This window comes from Xenopus tropicalis, chromosome 3 (genome assembly GCF_000004195.4).
Source record: "Xenopus tropicalis strain Nigerian chromosome 3, UCB_Xtro_10.0, whole genome shotgun sequence".
Classification (NCBI taxonomy): domain Eukaryota; kingdom Metazoa; phylum Chordata; class Amphibia; order Anura; family Pipidae; genus Xenopus; species Xenopus tropicalis.
Genome location: NC_030679.2, coordinates 111,556,335 through 111,577,621, shown reverse-complemented (window position 1 = coordinate 111,577,621; position 21,287 = coordinate 111,556,335). Strand labels below are relative to the sequence as shown.

Sequence of the window (21,287 nt, the reverse complement as noted above, 5' to 3'; positions counted from 1 at the left end):
GACCCAGACACAATCTGCTCTTTTATTTTTACTATAGGCAACAGTACTTACTATAATTACTTTTAAAATTATATACATTCATCAGAAATAGTGGGTCCCCGTATTTCTTAGGTGGCATGCCCACCCTCCCGGGGGCCAGGGTAATTAGACCCCTACTTTCCCCAACACCCATCCTTTCTGGAATCAGGCCTGTCCAATTTAGGGTCCATGAATTTGAGATATTGGTAGGTATACACCTTTCAGGGTCCTGGGGGCCCTGGACTTCATGCCTTTCTGTACTTGATCCACATATAATTGCTGTGTAGGGGAACGTAGATGTCCAGGGTTCCTTCATCAGCCCTTGGAAGTGCAGTCCAAGAGTATTTGGTTGTGTCATGTTGCTTTTTGTGGCAAGGCAATGCTCCTGTTGGCTGGAATGATGTTTACTTGTGTGTTCCATGCTATAGAAGTATCACAGCACCCCCAGCTGAAGGTGACTGGCATAAAGAAATCTGTACTACGATGAGCTCTGGAGCTCAGAGTTCTAATGTAATGCTGGGTGGAGGGAAAAGCACTTTTGTTGCTTTAGATATGTAATTAAGGACTATTTTAGGATACACTTGACATCCGTAAACCGGTTGTATGTTTCCCTATTAAGAATTGTCAGCCTCTTAAATTAAAAGCTACTCTATTGTTTCCAGAAATATCCCAGCACCTTAATGGTGAAATTATATTAAGTATTTTTTAACCCGCCTTGTGTTTGAGTCAGTATTTAATCTGCCATACACGTAACATACACAAAATCCACAAGCATTATCGTATCGTCATCTACAGTGGTTATATTTAGGCTGTGAATGCCCACTGTGTGCCTTTTCTTTCAAATGCAGTAATTGTTTTGAGACTACTGACCGACCTGGTGACCTTAAGAGAGTGCAATTCCCCAGTACAGGGCTCAGTTGGGGCTCGTTTATCAACACTGGGCATATTTTACATCTTGGAAGTAACACACGGCCACCATTTTTGCTTTCTTTGTTGTACCTGCAGCTGGTTGCCATAGGTTGCTACCCAGGTGCAGCTTTACCTAGTGTTGATAAGCCTCAGTTTGCATGGGATTCAGTTATAAAAAGGCTGTAACATAATGCATTTTAATTGAGACCACGATTGTGTCATTGGATTTCTCTATAGGGTCCTGATTTTAAAATTTGAGAAACAAATGAATGGAAATTGGAACGCTTACAGAACATGTTGAGAGAAGTCATAGTTACATTTAAAATGATATTCCTCAATTAATTAGCTGCAGAAATAAAAAAAACTTAAGAGATTATGTACAAAGTGTACCATATTTCTGGTTTTTATTTCATGTATGTTCCAGTAAATGTCATTAAAGCATGAATTCAGTTATGTGTAATTTACCACCGAAATACAATGCCATACAAAAATCATGTAATTATTTCACTCATTTTCTCAGCATATTGCTGCTGTTGGTGACATGCCCATATGTTAGCTGTTCCAAAACAGACACTGCCATGTCCCACCACTTTATAGCAAAACAGTGGTGTAAGTGAAAATGTTTAAATATCTGGGGCCCGTAAATCTGCTGCTGGAGATTCATGGTCAGAAGCATACGCCTTGTAATTTATGCAAGTCTATGTCACTGTGTTTGCAAAGGAATATAACTATCTTTCTTAAATATGAACATTTTTTATTAAACAGGAAAAAGAAAAAGACAGGGATAAGACGAAAGAAAAGGACAGGGAACCCAAAGAAAAAGAAAAGGATAAGAAGACAGTCAATGGCCACTTGTTTAGCTCAACACCAATTGTAGGACCAATTGCCTGTAGCAATTGCATGAAAACCTTCTCCAATAAGGATGGATATCTATGTGCCAGTAAGCTGCCTTTAAGTCATATTACTTATTATAATGTATGTTTCTGTTCTATTTTCTGTGCCGTCCCCACTATTAAGTTTTGTGGTTTGCCTTAACAATAAGGCCATGGTGCTTCTGCTTTTTGTATTTTGCAGCAGATTTCTTAAAGGAGAAGAAAAGGTATGATCACTTGGGAGTGCCAAAATGTTAGGCACCCCCCAGTGATCGTAGTCACTTACCTGATAAGTGCCCCCATTAGCAGAATACTGCACCAGCTTGGGGTACCTGTAAATGATCATCTTCCTTCTTCTGTCTTCATGCCACTTGTGCATGCGCAGTAGAGTGAGAAGTTAAATGGCTTTTTCACTATACTGCGTACGTGTTAGCCCTGGGATCATGAAGAAAGAAGACAGGATAAAGAGAAGCACTTGTGCGCATGTACCCCGAGCTAGTGCCGTTTTTTGCTGGTGATTACTGGCCTGGGGTATCGGGTATCAAGTAATTACAATCACTGGGGGGAGGGGGGGTGCCTAACATATGCCCCCCCCCCCATTATTGTACCTTACCTTTAAAATACAGGTTTGCTGTATTTTTTTCTGGTAGTCTGATACTTTTAAGATTGTAAGGCAACAGCGGTGAGCAAAATAAAGTTTACTTTTTTAACAAACAGTGCAACTTTTTAGGCTTTTCAGACTATTCATGCTTGTAGGAAGCACATATGTTCTAAAGGGGCATTCTATGCTGTGGCGCAAACGCTCATGTGCAACTCCTTTGCAGTACTTTACTTTACTGCAGCTATAGTGGACAATTCTGAATGACCACTAACTACTTTTCAAGCTACATTTGGCATAAAATTATTATTATTCCCCACAAATTCCCTATATATGGAGGGGGGGGGGGGGGTTCTGAAAACCACCTATATAAATTTACTTTCAAAATGGAAAAAAATAGAAGATACTATGTATAATCCTTTTAAAGTATGCAGCTTTTGTTCTTATTTCAGATTGGGTTGGGCATATCCAGTAAAATATCCAGTAAAAGGGACCCCCCCCCCCCCTCCCAAAAAAAATAGAAAAGGGCAATCTTTCACTTATTGTTTTCAGTACTGTCTTGCTTTCCATCGTGCCTTTATTGAAATAGGACATCTGGCTTTGCAATGCATTTCATTTCTGTGGAGATTATTGGGTTTTAGAGTTCACATGCTCTGTATAATAGTAAAAATCATCAGGGTGGGTCAGTGGATAGCATTCTGCCTTGCAGAGCTTTGGCTGTAGGTTCGATTCCAGATAGGGTACTACCTGCAAGGAAGTAATATGTTCTCCCCATTATTGTGTGGGTTTTTTGTAGGTCCCCCTGTTGCCTCCCACACACAAAAACAAAACAAAAAAAAAACTGTAAGGCTTATTGACTCCTGCTGACTTCTGGTAAACTTGACCAAGTGTGAATGAAATAGAGATTGTAGATTGTAAGCTTTATTGGGGCAGGGACTGATGTGAATGATGTATAATCTGTGTAAAGTAATAACGTAATATATAGATGCTATTTAGAAAATAATAAATACATTATACTACATAGGATATTTTTTCAGTTGATCGATTGTTTTTTTAGGGCTATAGCAGACTTTTTGTTGGTCATGCTTTATCTCCTCCAGCATACATAGTTACATAGGGTTGAAAAAAGACCAGTGTCCATCAAGTTCAACCCATCCAAGTAAACCCAGCACACCTAACCCGCACCTACCAATCTATACACTCACATACATAAACTATAAATACAACCACTAGTACTAACTGTAGATATTAGTATCACAATAGCCTTGGATATTCTGATTGTTCAAGAACTCATCCAGGCCCCTCTTATAGGCATTAACAGAATCTGCCATTACCACATCTCTAGGAAGGGCATTCCACAACCTCACTGCCCTCACTGTGAAAAACCACCTACGCTGCTTCAAATGGAAGCTCTATTCCTCTAATCTAAAGGGGTGACCTCTGGTGCGTTGATTGTTTTTATGGGAAAAAAGAACATCCCCCATCTGCCTATAATCCCCTCTAATGTACTTGTACAGAGTAGTCATGTCCCCTCGCAAGCGCCTCTTTTCCAGAGAAAACAACCTCAACCTCGACAGTCTAACCTCATAGCTTAAATCTTCCATCCCCTTTACCAGTTTAGTTGCAGTCTCTGCACTCTCTCCAGCTCATTAATATCCCTCTTAAGGACTGAAGCCCAAAACTGCACCGCATACTCAAGGTGAGGCCTTACCAGGGACATATAAAGGGGCAAAATGATGTTCTCATCCCTTGAGTCAATGCCCTTTTTTATACAAGACAGCACTTTATTTGCTTTAGTAGCCACAGAATGACACTGCCTGGAATTAGACAACTTGTTATCAACAAAAACCCCTAGATCCTTCTCCATTAAGGATACCCCCAACACACTACCATTCAGTAGATAGTTCGCATTTATAATATTCCTACCAAAATGCATAACTTGCACTTATCAACATTGAACCTCATTTTCCAGTTTGCTGGCCAGTTTTCTAATTTTGTCAAATCGCTCTGCAAAGCGGCAGCATCCTGCATGGAACTTGCAGTTTTGCACAATTTTGTGTCATCAGCAAAAATAGAAACAGTACTCTCTATGCCCACCTCCAGGTCATTAATAAACAAGTTAAAAAGCAAAGGCCCAAGGACTGACCCCTGCGGTACTCCACTAACCACACTGGTCCAATTAGAAAATGTTCCATTTACCACCACTCTTTGTACTCTATCCTTCAGCCAGTTCTCTATCCAATTACAAATATTATGTTCTAGGCCAATATTCCTTAATTTGATCATTAACCTTCTGTGAGGTACTGTATCAAACGCTTTAGCAAAGTCCAAGTAGATGACCTAGATGAACCTTCAGGATTAATGTAAAACACCAGTGTTAACATATGGGCATTGTGCATTAGGCAGAGGTTGCTGTGCAACTTGCATTAATTTCTGTGGGACAGGTAGCCTATTATGCCCCCTAAGAGGCAAAAATAGCAACTTCAAATTGTTCACATAAGCCACAATCTTACAAAAGTCAAAAACCAACAAATATATGAGTATTGCAACATTCTTTTATTTATAAGCAGCTCATATTACAGTTTCTCTAAGTAGCTGTCAGACAGCAGCGATGCCTATGGTGCAAGTGAATTTGTGAGCCTGAGAGACAGTATACATTCCTCACTTACATACTGATGACATAACCTTTAGAGTCTCTGTTGAATCCCTCTACAGCTTTCTGAGGAATCCCCTGCATTCCTCTCTATTTATATATCAACAGACTTTGTTCCACCTCTATTGGCTGCTTGTTCATAACAGATACAGCTTAAATGTTCAGGTCACATCACATAATACACAGATTACTTGAAGACTACTATCCAGTGAAACGACACACTGATGCATCTGTATCCTCTCTATGGGGGCAGTACTTTCTGAGATCTCCTACTCTGGTTTAAATGCTTACATGCTGAACGACCATGTATGCTTATAACTTGTATCAGCTGAGCTCATTTCTTGTTCAGCAGAATGTTTCTGATTTCAGTTTAAGCGTTCGCAAGTTCTTAATACATGTGTGACACTGAAATAGCTCATTCAGATAGGTTTAGGTGGTTGTCTGATACCTGGCATTCACAGAGTACAAAAGGGGAAGTCATTCCTTATCAGTAAAGCTGGTACAGCTATTTTACAGTGACGTAGACCAGAAACTATTTACATTGGAGTTTACAAGTTCATGTAAGTTTCATAGATTTAGTACTAGCAGAGCTCCAGAACAAGTACACTGGTATTTCCCAGAATGACTACAAGCTAAGGTAGGTTACCACATTAATAGATTTACTGGGTGCAATGAACATTCTACTGGGGAAATCTTTATTGAACAGACACTGAAGTAGAATCAATGGCTACCTGCTTATTTTAATTTCCTTTCAACTGTGTTTAATATATTTCAAAATGTTTGATGGAAGCTTTACATTCTATAAAGCATGCCATTCATTAACTCCATTTTTATTACAGCTAGGCAGCAGTCACATTTTATATTGTGTGCTTTATTTAATATTAAGTAGATATTTTATGCCTCTGTTTTTTTCTGAATAAAGGCTAAATCTTTTACATTTAAAAAGAAGGAAGAAGCACTTGTCTCTAGCTCAGATGAAAGCAATAGGATTAATTATAATATATATATAATTATATACAGTCATGCTCGCATGGCAACCTCTGTGTTCTAAATATCATTATACATGTATTTAAATATCCTTTGAACCTGCTGAATCTTATAAGGCAGGTTCAATCTTTTTGTCTAAATGGAACCTGCCCAACTGCTGTTTTTCTTAATCAGTTTGTGTAACCGAGCCCAGTGATGCTGAACACTGTAACACTGGACTGTTCCTTTTAAATTTAAACCTTATTTCAGTAACAGAAGTTTGTTTTTATTGCCTTATATTGGTCACGGTCAGTTTATTTACTTTACCTTTGGAATTTGGCAAATGTGCAAAATGCATATATGTCTGATAAAAATAAATCCATCCAGAATGTAGCTGGAGCTCATAGTATGCATTGCACAATTCTATTGGTAACTTGAAATTAGCCCATGATGAGCCCATTATCAAAACACTAAGATTTACAATCGTGCATGTTAACCCTTTTTTTTTTAACACTGGACTTAAACTAATTGCATTGGTGTGTTGGCCCCTTTGTAAGCAAATTTGTTGGTTGGGCAATTTGCCAAATTACTTCTGGACCAACTATGCTTGCGAGGGGCACCAGCAAACATCCCTGTAATCCCGCTTAGGGGCAGTTAGTCTATCTGGACTGAAAAATGTATCTGTTGACACCTCTTTTTGCCAGGTGGATAAAGCATAGAGACTGGGAAGTGAGAGAGGCTGTTGATCTCAGTATAAAGCCTTCTTTTCCACTGGCTGAACAAGTGGGTTACTGCTTTTTGCCCTACCTTGTGGCTAGTCAATGGATATTGTCTGGCTTACTGACGCCAAGCCAAGCCAATAATTGCCAACGTGTTTGGAAAACGGAATGTTTTGTATAGTTTTTCTTGTCTAGTGAAATATGTATTCATTAGAATGCAATGCTTGTTAAATATTTTTCACAATTTATATTTTGATACAATTTGGGTGAGACTGAATAAATTACAGCTATAACTGCAAAACTTCTGGAAAATGATGTGTATAGTGAATATGTGGTGTGCAGGGTCTCCTTCCAACATCTGTCCATGAATATATGTAGGGTGTGCATTATGCCAGTTCACACTTATCAATATGTTTGGCTGTGTAGCTTAATAGTGCCTATGGGGGGGGAGCAGTAACCTATAGCAACCAATCCTGAAGTAGAATATTCTGCTCATTTGTTTTATTACTGCTTCTGGCCAAACTTAGTGCCTTTTATTACATATGGGGGTTTGTGTCTTAGCACCCATATTGAAAAAGTGAATTTAACCCCTGTCTGGAAGTACATTTCCCTTGGAGAGTTTTGCCATAATCAAAATGTAAGTTACCGTCAAATACACAGCAATGCAGATTTGTTATTTGATATCATGTTTTGGTAAAATGATATCTTGTGTCTTAACTGGAAGCCAGGGGAGGTGACCTAAAAAGGGCATTGTGAAAGCCATTTCCTATGTGGCTGTGTGTGAAATGCTTGTGCAAAACATTTGCTTCCTGCTGAGCTCAATAGAATAACATCTTATATTAGTCGGAGTAGGGTAGCATTCTAGTTAGGGCTCCAACCAGAAAGCTTTTGCTCATTAGAATGAATGTTGCATATTCTGCACTTACAAAATCAATGAAATTAGCAACAATTACTCGTAAAGGTTTGTTGTAACTTTATCATATTTAAGGGGAAATTCTTTCCTGTTTTCAAATCATTTTCTGTTCTTCTACACCTTTTTAAAAGTTAATTTTATCCATTCCCTTAAAAAAGCAATGTAATACTGGGGAACAAAAATGCCTATAGTTCTAGTGACTAAGCCAGTTAGATTTTAGTTTGCATTTAAAATAGCAGACTATTAAATGCTACCTACTGATTTGCTGGTGTGGCTTACTAGATTTGCAGCTTATATTGTGTTACCCCCTTATATGACATATACTGTAATACTAAACACCTGCCCTTTTCAGTTGCCATTTTTGTAGTTATATTTTAAATGAGTGACCCCTGTGTTGTGACTGTGATAAGCCAGTGAGCCGATGCCTTATTCTAATGTCACATGACCCAAAAGTTCAGGGTCATTTGTATAATAGATTTTCACACGTTCTGACTTTTTATTCCCCTGTATTTTTATTTCAGATTGCCACTCAATTGTACACAAAGGCTGCAGAGAAAGCTACACACCCTGTGCAAAGGTCAAAATGAAGGTAAGCTCTGCATGTACTTTTATATAAATGCTTGGCTTCTTTCTCATTTTTAAGTTCTAATGTTGGGGTAAGAGGCAATCCATCTGTACATGAAGTGCTTTGTACTGGATTTCATACATGGCATTCTATTCTCTGTTTTAGTTTAAGAGGCCAGCAAATACATTTGTTGTAAGTTTCACAGTATGACACCATTAAGCATGACTCTGTGCATGTAAAGCCAGTAAAGCCAATTTACTTGCTCCTCTATTTTCTTTGGTTGGGGCTAAAACATTTAAGGTGTCCATTGTGATTTGGTAATCAAAGGTGGCTCAGGACTGGACCTACCTTTTTGGAGTAGAATTGATCCCTGAAGCCTTGCCAGCTGACTGCCTTAAGAAGAATTGTGGGACTGTGGCCATTGGGCTGAAGAATACTACCAATGAGCCTGTGTTCCTTCACTCACTCACTTTTAGGAAGAGTCTATTCAGTCAGTCTTGTGCCTGAGGAGGGATAAAGCAGAAGCCACAGTGTCAGCTGAACTGTTTCATTTTAGTAACCCTCTTATTCCACCTGAATGGAAAAGTCATTTACAGAAACATTTGAATGAGCATAGTGCTCTTTTCTCCAGAAATGACCTTGTTATGAGATGCTCCACCAGCACAAAGCAGAAAATCCGTATTAAAGAAGATAAACTCTTTCGGGGGAGATCACGCCGCATTGCCCCAGGTGACCTAGAGGATCTTCGAAAGCATCTGGAGGAACTCAAAGCTGACGGGATCATCAAAGAGTCCCTAAGCCCTTATGCATCACCAATAGTAGTAGTGCGGAAAAAGAATGGCTCAGTTACAATGTGCGTGGATTAGTGAACTTTGAATCCGCACACTATTCTAGACCAGTACACTACCCCGAGAATTGACCTTAACTGTTTGGTTGAAAGAAAGTGGTTTAGCGTGTTGGATCTAAGAAGTGCCAAGGGATAACGGTCCGGTTCCGAAGTGGAAACTTTGCAGAGAAGATTGGCATGACTGTCAGGGGAATTCCAAAGCTGTACTGCAACGTCACTTCTGTTGAAACATCAAAAGCCAGCCCTTAACAAAGGAGACATAAAGAAAGATCAAAGTGAGGACCCCCTGTGCCAGGTGGCCATGGAAGCTTTGAGAAAGAAACAAGGTTCACATACTCAAAACTGACTTCTATCCCCTAGCAGGATTGCTTGTGAGTGGGATCAGCTGCAACTACATGATGGTTTAGTATATAGAAGAGCACCAAGTGCTACAGGCTCTGAGAAATGCCACAAAAACAGAGACTCTGTCCTTATGGCCCTGCATGACTGCATGATGAACATGGTCATCTGGGATATGCTAAAACCCTAGGCCTTGTGAGGGATTGTTTCTATTGCCCATGTATGAAGCAAGATGTAGACTATTGCCGTTCCTGTCTAAGAAGCATACAGAGAAAGACATTGCCATCATGGGCTGCTCCACTTGGCCATATGGAAAGGAATGGCCCTATAGACCTAGTTTCTATCGACTTCTTATCCATTGAGCCAGATGAGGGTGGCACTAGCAATGTGTTGGTGGTTACAGACCATTATACAAGATATGCTCAGGCATTTCCCACAAAAGATCAAAGAGCAATTACAGTTGCTAAAGTCCTTGTGGAGCATTTTTTTTTATTTATTATGGCCTGCCAAAAAGAATCCACTCTGATCAGGGAAGGTATTTTGAAAGCAAGTTAGTACATGAGCTATTGTCAATGCTTGGATTCCAGAAATCCAGAACCACCTTTTACCACCGGTAAAACGGGACTCTGTTAGACATTCTGGGGACTCAGCCAAAAGAGAAGAAGACATGTTAGAGTCATCATATTGCCACAGTTGTACATGCCTATAATAGTAATATGAATGATGCTAATGGATCCTATTTGTTTGTATTTACTTAGAATCTTTGGGGTGTCACCACAGTCATATCCCAGTATATATCCAGTATATTGATCCATACTCTAGGGCGGGCTACATATAAAAACCAATTCGGAAGAACATAGCATGTAGTTGCAGGCAGCTGTATGAAGTAGTTTGTTTAGAAGTAACTATACTTATGTTTACCATTGAGTTACATTTGTCTGTGTCTTTTACCACAAACCACAAACATGCTGTTTTATAGTGTGTTTTTTTGTATGTGTGAAATTTAGTATAGGTCAGCCAATGTTTTGGCAAGTTTATATCCTTTCAATGAAAAGAAGATAAACATGCAGCATTGCCTATAGACCTACATGTAGAATATACATATTTTACTATTAAATTTCTCAAGCCTTCCATTTAAGAAGATAGTATGTTTTTTACTAGGCTGTAATTGCTGTCACTCTGCAGATGGATAATTGTTGTAGGGCAGCTTGACACCTTTGTTCTGAGTAAAACTAAATATTGTGGCTCCAATTATATCATTGTTATAAGATATTTTGTAACATTGGTTGTCTGGGCCAACACATGAATTTTTAAAACAGATAAAGATAATAATAGGTCTTATAGATTATTGTCTCTAACTAAATTCCGCTAGTGGGAACTATTCCTTGTAGAACAGATTGAAAAATAGTAAAGTTACATTTCATGTAATAAGGTCATTTTGTTCGTTGTTTAAAATACATTTCCTTTGAAGTTTGTTTGTCTAACCCATGCAAAAACAAAAAGTCAGGAGAAGCACGTGAGATGAATTAAGCACTAGATCTGTGTGACTCACAAACATTCCCCAAGGTGTGGTGCTGACCCATAACAGAGCAACTCCACCTTTAGCATGTGACTTTCAGTGACTGGCATCCATTAGCTTGGCCTACATATTCCAGCTTGTTTAGACTGTTCTAGAATACCCTTGAAGTAACGTTTTGTTGGTAATTGTTATTTTTCTAGTATTGGAGTGTTTGGCATACTTGAACATATTTAAAAAGCTAACTGTCTTTCTTTCAGCAACAAAAAACGCTTCAGCCTCACGATACATCTTCATTACCAGTGGTTATGATGAGACCTAAAGGTAAGCGTGATACATTGCATTCTCTTCAGACAGTAAAATGTAATCAATGTAAATGATATAAAAGCTGAGAACAGGAGAAATATGGGCAATGTGAATGATTCAGTGATTGTCTTCCATTTATATTAATCGTCAGGCTCTCAAACCAAGGAGCGCCCATGGTCAGCCATTGTAGTACCTGAAGACAACAATTTCACAGCTCTCATCAGTACAAGAAGGTCTCAAACCCTCTCCATCTCTAAGAGCATATCCACGCAGAATATTGCAGGGTGAGATTTTCTGTTTGCTGTCGTTCTTAAAAGAAAATTTGTCTCATTAGATTACCAGCACTGAAATCAGTTACAAGCTATTCTTTACAGTAGTCTATCTAAGACAAAATGTATGCAGTACTACAGAACTTAGTACCTTTTCTATAGAACATGCATGTCTAATATAATATATGAGGCACGGGACAATAGAGCTAAAAGTGATTTGTTTCTGTAATCCAGTATTAAAGATATATTATTTCTGCTAAAAAGGTCACCATTGCATTTTGTTGTGTATACAAAAGAATGCCACAAAAAATGTTTGCTTAATTCTACATATACCATATTGTCTACTTAGGACTTGCCCAAATGTACACACCATTCCATTTCAGAAATGATTTTGATCTTTTGCAGAGTTGGAAATGACGAAAGCCTTTTGGGAAGCTGGAAATACTTGTCGCAGTCAACAGACTCTCTGCACAAAATTAGCAAGGTCCATGAATCCACGGAGTCCCTTATTGATGAGGGTAGGTAACAGCAGAACCTTCCATACGAATGTTTGTGAACAGCCACATGACACATAATAGCCGTCTGGCGGATGCAGAATGAATGAAGGTGTTTGTGTCATAGTCTCCACTCGGTAAAGAGAGAATGGTGTATTTCCAGCTTTATGCCAAGCTGCTTTTCATACCTATAAAGTATTTAAAGCATAAGTAGGAAGAAGTAATCATATGGCTAGCAAATTGTTTTAGGAACCGTTTTGTTTTTTAATATATGTGTTTTAAGTATATCCAGCAAGTGGTTCCATTTTTTTTATCTACATTTCCCAGACCTTTTTTGTTGTTGGGTCTTGCAGTTTCTGGAGCGGGGTTAGGTTGGGCTTCTTTGCTATAGATGAGATGCATTAAAGTGAAGATATGCAGGTTATTTCGAATATGTTGAGTATAGTTAGTTCCCTAGACTCAGCAGACAGTAGCAGCAGTGTCTGGAAGAGTGAGTGGTCAGTTCATGTACATCACTAATTGTGTGAAAGCTACCTTTCATACTTGTGGGTCCTCTTGAAACTCATTTGCTGTACACTAAATGTAAGACTGTCTTACTTGCAGGAACTGATATGAATGAAGGGCAGCTCATGGGCGAGTTTGAGATGGATTCCAGGCAGCTGGAGGCAGAGTCATGGAGCCAGGCTGTGGACAGTAAATATGTTCGGCAGCAAAAGAAAGAGGTTGTTAAACGCCAAGATGTCATATATGGTAAGATTTATGCCACACCCCACAGTCTTTTCTCGCCACCCTTTTCGCCTCCTCTCTGATGTCCATGATGTTGAGTCCATAGTTTCAACAAATCTATATCCTAATACAAGGCATGAGTGGTTGTGCAAGAAATTGAATTTACCAAGACTAATGGAATAACTTCAGTTTTATAATGCTTTCAGACATGCCTTCCATATTTATCCAGTGTAACTGTTTCAGCTTACCTAAGGAAACTAAGTCATCTAAGCAGTCAGTCATCTTTTTTTATCGGTTTTGTGCTTTGTCACAAGGCCAGACCTGTGCTGATGATTTAAGCAGCTTTGCTCTTTTCATTACCTTTAAAAAAAGTATGCCTGAGAGAGTATGGTTTCAGTTAATGATATAGACTTTATATGTGACCAGACTGTCACAGTGCTGCCCATTGTCAGAGATAATAGTCTGCCTGAAGCTTCCTAGTCACATGGATTGAAATGTTTAATTTAGGAAATTTTAGTTGCTAAAGGGCATGTCACATGATTGCTTTTGTCCGTAATGTTTTCAAAATGACTGCAGCTACATTTAGCCTGGAATATGCAGGGAGCTGCTATAGCTGACTTGACCTGTGTGCACCTTTTATTGTATAACCCAATTAACATTAAACCCCAGAGACCTACAAGCTCTTAGGGCTCTGGCACACTGTTCGCGGGCGACAAACCTCCCCGAGTTGCCTACCCCTGCCATCCCACCGGCGAACATGTAAGTCGCCGGCGGGATGGCAGACACGGCGGCGCGATTTCGCGCAAATCAAGTCTTTTTCGGCGATTTCCTGAAATCGCCCCGCCGCGTCTGCCATCCCGCCGGCGACTTACATGTTCGCCTAATGTAATAATCTCCCCGTGTGCCAGAGCCCTTAAAGACAACGTGGAAACAAAGCAGTGGGCAAATAACTAATACCATACATGAATTACATGTAGAGTTTTAGCAAAGTATTCAGATTCAGTTAAAGAACAACAGGAGCATGACAGAAGTTCTTTGGGAATCACAAATAAAGACTGTGACTGGCCATTTGGTTGTGTCTCCTCACTTCCAAAACTCCAAGCAAGAAATTTAAAAATGGGAACCTACTTTGAGGCCACTGGGAGCAACATCAAAGGGGGTGGAGAGCAACATGTTGCTCATGAGCCACTGGTTGGGGATCACTCTATAGAGAATTCACTGTGGCCGTATTGCTCTCTTGCACAGAGTTAATGCAGACAGAAATGCACCATGTCAGAACACTGAAGATCATGAGTGATGTATACAGCCGAGGAATGGTGACGGAGCTGCAGTTTGAGCAACAAGTGCTAGATAAAATATTTCCATGCCTGGAAAACTTGCTGAACATTCACAGCCAGTTCTTCCAAAGGATTCTAGAGAGGAAAAAGGAATCCATGATTGAAAAAAGTGAGAAGAACTTTGTTATCAAAAGGATTGGGGATATTCTTGTGGATCAGGTAAGTACTGAGTTTCTAGTTAGCACTTCATTATTTCAGATAAGTAATATGTGGCTGAACACTGTCTTATTCTGGACACCAAATATTAAAGGTTTTATGAATAGTGGGAATGGATCTAAAAATACATTTTGAAAGTGTTGTAAGCTCTGAACCTGAATTTTACTCTGCTCAGAGTTAAAGTGGCAGCTATGACACTATCCATGCACAGCTCAGTGTAAGGAAATAGAATGCATTTCAATCAAATTAGTAAAAAACAAAAAATTTTCACTGCTTCAAAAGTAGGACTAGGGCTTGTGACTGTGTCTATGACAGGCACCAGAGCCTTCATTCTACTGTGTGCATTCATCTGTTCAACTTCATGAGCCCACTTCTTTTGCTAATTACAGCTTTTTGCCTTATGTGGAATTAATACAAGTTCTGGGTCTGGCACAAACACTCTGCATTTTACTTAATATAACTATTGCCTTCTGTGGATCACATAACAAGTACTATATAAGCCAATAATGGCAGGCTGGAACAAAATCACAGCTCTAATTGTTAAGCAAATTACAGTGCCTCGTTTGAGTCTTGCTCTTCCCTCATCACTGTATCCCCATGTTTTGAAGTGAAATTTTAAATGCTTTGTACTTAATTGAATTACGTGCTAATCTTTCCCCCCAGTTCTCTGGTGAAAATGGAGAGCGGATGAAAAAGACGTATGGTAAATTCTGTGGGCACCACAATGAGGCTGTGAATTACTTCAAGGATTTGCTTTCCAAAGAAAAGCGGTTCCAGGCCTTCATTAAGGTAATGGATAACTGTAGATGACAGTGTAAACGAGAAATATATGTGTTGCATATATTTTACTTATGTTTGTGCAATTTTATATTTTTATAATGCAGAAAAAAATGAGCAGCTCGGTAGTGAGGCGACTAGGAATTCCGGAGTGTATTTTACTTGTTACACAAAGGATCACAAAGTATCCTGTACTTTTACAGAGAATATTAGAATATACTAAAGGTGAGTGTTTGCTGGTAACAACAAAAAATGAAATATCATTATTGGTACCCTTTATTTTACAAGAGTAAAATGGCATTTCTGTGTCTCTAAATAAATATAGGACCCATTCCATAAACTCCATTAAGTGACAGTTTAAAGGAGAAGGAAAGGCTAAGTCACTTGGGGGTACCAAAATGTTAGGCACCCCCAAGTGACTTAGATAGCTTACCTTGTACCCTGGGCTGGTGCCCCTGTTAGGAGAAAAAAGCACCAGCCCAGGGTACCTGCAGGAAGCGCTTCCTCCTTCCTTTTTCTTCTGCCGGCGAAATCCGTGGGCCGGCACATGCGCAGTAGAGTGAAAAGCCGACTTTCTTGTTTAAGTTCGGCTTTTCACTCTGCTGCGCATGCGCACGCAAGCGAATAGGAAGTAGGAAGCGTTTGCTGCTACCCCGGGCTGGTGCTGTTCTCTTTGTACAGGGGCACCAGCCCGGGGTAAAAGGTAAGCGATCTAAGTCACTTGGGGTGCCTAACATTTCGGCACCCCCAAGTGACTTAGCCTTTCCTTCTTCTTTAATGGTAATACCAAATGGAGAGATTTTGGTCATTTGGAACCAGCACCTTTGATCAGCCCAGGAGGTGGGGCCAAAACCTGTAATCACTCCCCATTTACTTTTAAGAAGTTGCTTAATGCCCTAATGCCAGTAGTTGCTTGGAAATAAGGAATTTAAGAGGATTTGACTGAGAAGGGGTATTTTGTTTTAACAACATTCTTGTTCTCTGACATTTCTTTTAAATAACTAAGGAGGTAGGGTTCAGTGTAACTACTGATATTTCTTGAAACAATAATGAAAAAAGCACTCCTACACAAGTCCCGTTTATTAGATTTCTGTTTTACGCAGGTATATACTTCCCCTTTAGAAGTTATTTCCCTTCTTTAGCACAAGTTGTGCTACTACAATGTTCTTCTGATACACAATCTTGCATGATCTGCTTTGGCAAACAAAAAGGGCTCATTAGCTTTTGATACAGCTTACTTGTGCTTTTTCAGTTAAACCCATCTATCTCAATATGCAGTTTCACTCATTACGTAGTTTACTTGAAACCAAATTCAGCTTTGATCAATTGTTAACTATGTCACACGGAGGCACTAATATTTCCTAAGGGTTGCTAAGTACAAATGTTGGGTGGTCAATATTTTCAAGGCTTTATAGCCTTGCCATGACTGTATATGGACACTTTACCTATCTGTTTTCTTTCGTGTTACTCTTTCAATTACGCCCTTTATTGCCACACTGCCCCCACCTCCCCACTAACATAGTTTTCCACATCTTCTTTTGTTCCTCCACTGATAAAAATTAACTGTATTTTCTCTGTTTGACAGACCTTATGATAACCCTTTATCTATAGATTACAGCTTTTTGTCCTTTACGTTGCTTTTTTTTTTTTTTATTTGTGCCAAATCCAAATATTTTATTTGTTGTTGTATAAACCCTTGTTGTGCTGCCACTTTGTAAAAACATACAATATGTGAACATTTACCATTTTAACTACAGATCAGGGAAGATATTAGCTCATAAAATCTTCTAGGATGCAGAAAATGCACACAATGCACAATAAGTAAGATCTTACACGTTTTCTTTCTAGAAAATGAAGCTGAGCATCAGGATGTGTTGCATTCTCTCAGTCTTGTCAAGGATGTGATCACAGCAGTAAATAGCAAAGTCAGTAATTATGAGAAGAAGATGCGCCTTCATGATATCTACAGTAAGACAGACAGCAAATCTATCCAGAGGATGAAAAGTGGCCAGATGTTTGCTAGGGAGGATCTGAAACGAAGGAAATTGGTTCGTGATGGTCCGCTTTCCTTAAAGTCAACAACTCTCCGGTCTAAAGGTAAAATGATCAAAATTATAGAAGAAGAGTAGAAGTATAAGGTATAACAGTTGGAAGTATAAGGCATGACCTGTAATTTATATATGCTTACATCCAAACAATTGTTTTGGAGACATTAGAGTGGAATTTGCAACTATATGTAAAGTAGTTTAAATGCTTTGGTGCTGCATGGGAACAGGACCTTCGCCTGAGAGAGGTACATTTTCTGTACTGGAATTTAGGAAGGTTTACTTTTATTTAGCTCTTTGACTCTCATGCTTTCAATATTCTAACTGCCATAGGCCAGTAAAGCTTACTCCTTGATTGGTAGCTACAGGTTGCTAGACATTTGCTCCAGTGGTTGTTTAACCCACTTGTGATGAAGAAGATAAAACAGAGTGGAACTTTCATTGAATGCCCACATAAGTTTATACTCTGAATTATTACAGGCTACAGTGCCTTTCAGACAACAGTGTGCATTCAGAACTTTGGTGACTTCAGATAGATGAAGTAGCCAGGGTTTGTCATTCTCGCCCACAAACACCACACTGCCAAGAACAACCAGTTCTTCCAGTCTCCACCCTGCTGGAGGAGCATTTGTTTTTCTATGTTCCATCAACACCAACTTTACAAAGCTTGGTGACCTGGCTTTTTTTAATTTATTAGATGGCCCCACTGGTATGGGCAGAAAGTCAAAAAATATAATGCTATGTTATCCCAGCTGCCTATGACCACATTACGTGAGAACCGCCTTGGTAAGGAGCTTTCAGGAAAAGAACCAAATTGCACGTTAGTGTCATTCATTTCACCTGTGGTTTGAAACAACAACTGGAAAGATTGATTCAACGCTGACCCAAGCCAAAGCTAGAAATAAATCTACTGCTTTTTGAACAGTGTTCTTTAGAGGAGTATGCACACTGTTCTAAGAAACAGTCTGGCAATCCAGATCTTTGTGTTATAAGGACATTTGGGTCTCCAGCAGAATTTTGCATTGAAACCTTTTTTTCAATGCAATGAAATTTTAAATAAATAATTTTTTATATTTAATTTTGAAATTTTACATGGGGTGTTCTTCATTTCCCAGGGTGCCACAGCCATGTGACCTGGGCTCTGTTAAATTTCAGTCAGTCTTTACTGCTGTGCTGCAAGTTGGAGTGATATTCCCCCCCCCCCCCCCCCCCCCCCCCAGCAGCCGATCAGCAGAACAATGGGAAGGGAGCAAGATAGCAGCTCCTAGTAAATATCAGAATAGCACTCAGTAGTAAGAAATCCAAGTCTGGCTTGCGACTCCTCCAGTTACATGGGAGTAGGAGAAACAATAGGTTACCCGAAAGCAGTTCTAATGTGTAGTTCTGGCTTCTTCTGTAAGCTCGTAAAAACAGCTGAAAAATATAAATAGTAACTAAAGCAGTGGTTTGTATGAAACGAGAGACCGAATACAAAGACATATAATACAAAATAGTAAAGGTGTAACATTCTTTAGATTTTATTTGCTCTGCTCGGGTCACTAATACTTAGCATAGCCTTTTCAGTTTTAGGTTTGAGAGAGGCAATATAGTTAAAATGAATAACATTTTCATAATAAAAAGTTATTTTTAAGGTGAAATTAATGTTCTGTTATACAGTATTTCGCTCTTCAAAATCAGCATCTGTAACACACTTTGTGGGGTACTGCCATTTATTGTATCTGGTCGAAGGGAAAATGGTGGTTTAGTGCCAGCTCTTATTGAAATTGGGCATTTGACTAGTTTATCCAAATATGTATTGATAATGGTAACTATTTGGGATCCAAACTTATTTGATGTGATACTTAATCCATCCTTTTGTTTCCCAGATGTTTTGGCTGTACTTTTATCTGACATTTTGGTGTTCCTTCAAGAAAAGGATCAGAAATATGTGTTTGCATCATTGGTGAGAATATTTCATTTATTAAAAATTCAACTTTTCTACAAAAGGCCTGTCTGAAAATAATAGGGGATATAGTTTAAGTATCATTAAGGTGCTGACCTGGGATCCCTTATGCCATATGGGCCTTGTTATGGTGATGCAAAGAATCCATATTGGATTCTCTATACAATGCCTTCTCTATAGTATGCAGTGTGTTTAGGAACTGCATAGCCGCATAACTTCCCCAGTCAGCAAAGAACTGTACTGGGTACCCTCAGCAAATACATGGGTATCCTTTGTAGAAATATGATGGCAACGCATGAAAAGCTGTGCTTACCAGTAAATTTTAACCATTAAGCATGAGTGCAATTAAAAAGTGACCACAAAATTCTCCTGTCTGCCAAATGGCTGGTTAATTTACCCTTATATTGTGGCATGTTTCACTGCGAGGCCAATTATATTCAATAATGCACAAAATTCCCTAAGATGACCATACTCACACTGATATAATCTTATGAAACGTAGATTTATACAATTTTCAGACCATGTGTGGGCTCCAAATTATCATCCCGAAATTTTTTGTACCATGATGATTAGTCGATTGGTCATGTTAGAATATTTTGGTTGGATAACAATACAATTTGCGCATGTATTGTGTATCTGTGTAAACGAAGTCACTTTCGTAGGATCTGTGTCTGCCAACTATTTCAGAACCTCCAATTTGCATTTTTAGGGCTTTGTCCTAAAATTTCAGTCTGATTGTTAGTTTTAGATCATTGCATTTAAACTTATGATGGAACGTTCGCTAGAAGAAGACTAAAATCTGAACATATACACGTTCAGATTTTAGTCTTTTAATCTTCTTCTGTACAATAAATATCCAACAATATCAAATAGCCTTTATTGAATTAAATTTCTAAATCCCCTTTATTGTGGCACAATGTACACTGCTCTTTTTAATACTTGTTAATAAGGCACATTATTTATGTTTTTTTTTCCTTTATTTAATCACAAAGGACCAGAAATCTACAGTGATTTCCTTAAAGAAGCTAATAGTACGGGAAGTGGCGCATGAAGAGAAAGGCTTGTTTTTGATAAGCATGGTAGGAAAGGACCCAGAGATGGTAGAAGTGCATGCAAGTTCTAAGGAGGAACGGAACAGCTGGATTCAAATTATCCAAGACACTATTAATGCATTGTACGTATCGGGGCATTGTTTCGTTCAATATTGCAAATGTTTAACATTTTGTTGACATTTATCCTTGCATTTTTTTTTAAAATCAGAAACAAAGATGAGGATGAAGGTGTTCCAAGCGAATCTGAAGAAGAACGAAGAATTCTTGATACAAAAGCTAGGGAGCTGATGGGTAAGTCACTTTTTATCATATGTGCTTAGTCACATTAAGCAGTGACTGTTATCATTTTATGCCATTTTCCAGTCTGTGATGGGGGTCATCAGTAGATTCATAAGGATAAACTAATATCCTACAAAAGATCTATGATTAAGGTCGGGACCTCCCAAAATGCATCAAGTCCTTGTGATGCTGCTGGGAGCTATATGCTTTTAATGTAAGAGAAATAAAGAGCACCATTTTCAATTTATACGGTGTTGCTGCTTAACTCTCCTGGTTAACACTGTTACAGCCCTCTACTGCAGATTTAATCCTTTCTAGTAAATAAAGGTTAACCATTGCTTTCTTAATATAGAGCAACTTCACCAGAAGGACCAGAAAATAATAGCGTTACTAGGAGAGAAAGACAAGATATTCCAAAGTCTGACCGAGTGCAGTTTGAACGAAGATAACTCTCTATCTGTCACTGGCAGAAGTTTCTTCAAAGCAAACTCCGAGGATGCACCAAAGGGAGAACCAGTGATTAAAAATGCAATCAAAGAAGGTATGGGCAGCATGGGACATATTAGGGTTATTTTAACAGTGTTTTCCTACTACAGTAGTTTGATTACAGCTATACAGTAAAAAATTATGTCAGGCAAAGAATACCCTTAAACTCTTGAGTGCTATAAAGTGTTGCTTTTAGTATTTTGTGGATAAATGGGACACGGCCTTTGCTCTCTAAATTCATTTTTCTTTGTTAATAGTTGGTTATCATAGTATTCATTTATAATTAACTTCAGGCATTATCTGTTTGCTAGGGTCCAAATTACCCCAGCAACCAGGCAGTGCTATGAATAAGAGTCAGAAATGTGAATAGAAGAGGGCCTGAAACAGAAAGATAATGAATAAAAAGCAACAATAAACATTAAATTGTCGCCTCCACAGAGCAACAGTTTTTTGGCTGCCGTAGTCCATGACCTCCATTTAAAAGCTAGAAAGAAGATAGCAAA

At 38.8% G+C, this 21,287-nt stretch overlaps 1 protein-coding gene across 12 annotated transcripts in view; it reads left to right on the top strand.

The window, feature by feature from the left end:
• Positions 1–21,287, top strand: part of akap13 (A-kinase anchoring protein 13) — a 151,198-nt gene that overhangs the window by 117,743 nt on the left and 12,168 nt on the right. For all 12 annotated transcript variants that reach the window (XM_012959563.3, XM_012959568.3, XM_012959566.3 and 9 more), the window contains 14 exons: positions 1,693–1,867; positions 8,170–8,237; positions 11,176–11,239; positions 11,373–11,505; positions 11,896–12,008; positions 12,588–12,734; positions 13,956–14,206; positions 14,867–14,992; positions 15,088–15,205; positions 16,829–17,077; positions 18,891–18,967; positions 19,960–20,141; positions 20,228–20,310; positions 20,651–20,839. In XM_012959563.3, coding sequence (XP_012815017.2) covers positions 1,693–1,867; positions 8,170–8,237; positions 11,176–11,239; positions 11,373–11,505; positions 11,896–12,008; positions 12,588–12,734; positions 13,956–14,206; positions 14,867–14,992; positions 15,088–15,205; positions 16,829–17,077; positions 18,891–18,967; positions 19,960–20,141; positions 20,228–20,310; positions 20,651–20,839 — 1,975 coding nt within the window. The remainder of the gene's footprint in view (positions 1–1,692; positions 1,868–8,169; positions 8,238–11,175; positions 11,240–11,372; positions 11,506–11,895; positions 12,009–12,587; positions 12,735–13,955; positions 14,207–14,866; positions 14,993–15,087; positions 15,206–16,828; positions 17,078–18,890; positions 18,968–19,959; positions 20,142–20,227; positions 20,311–20,650; positions 20,840–21,287) is intronic.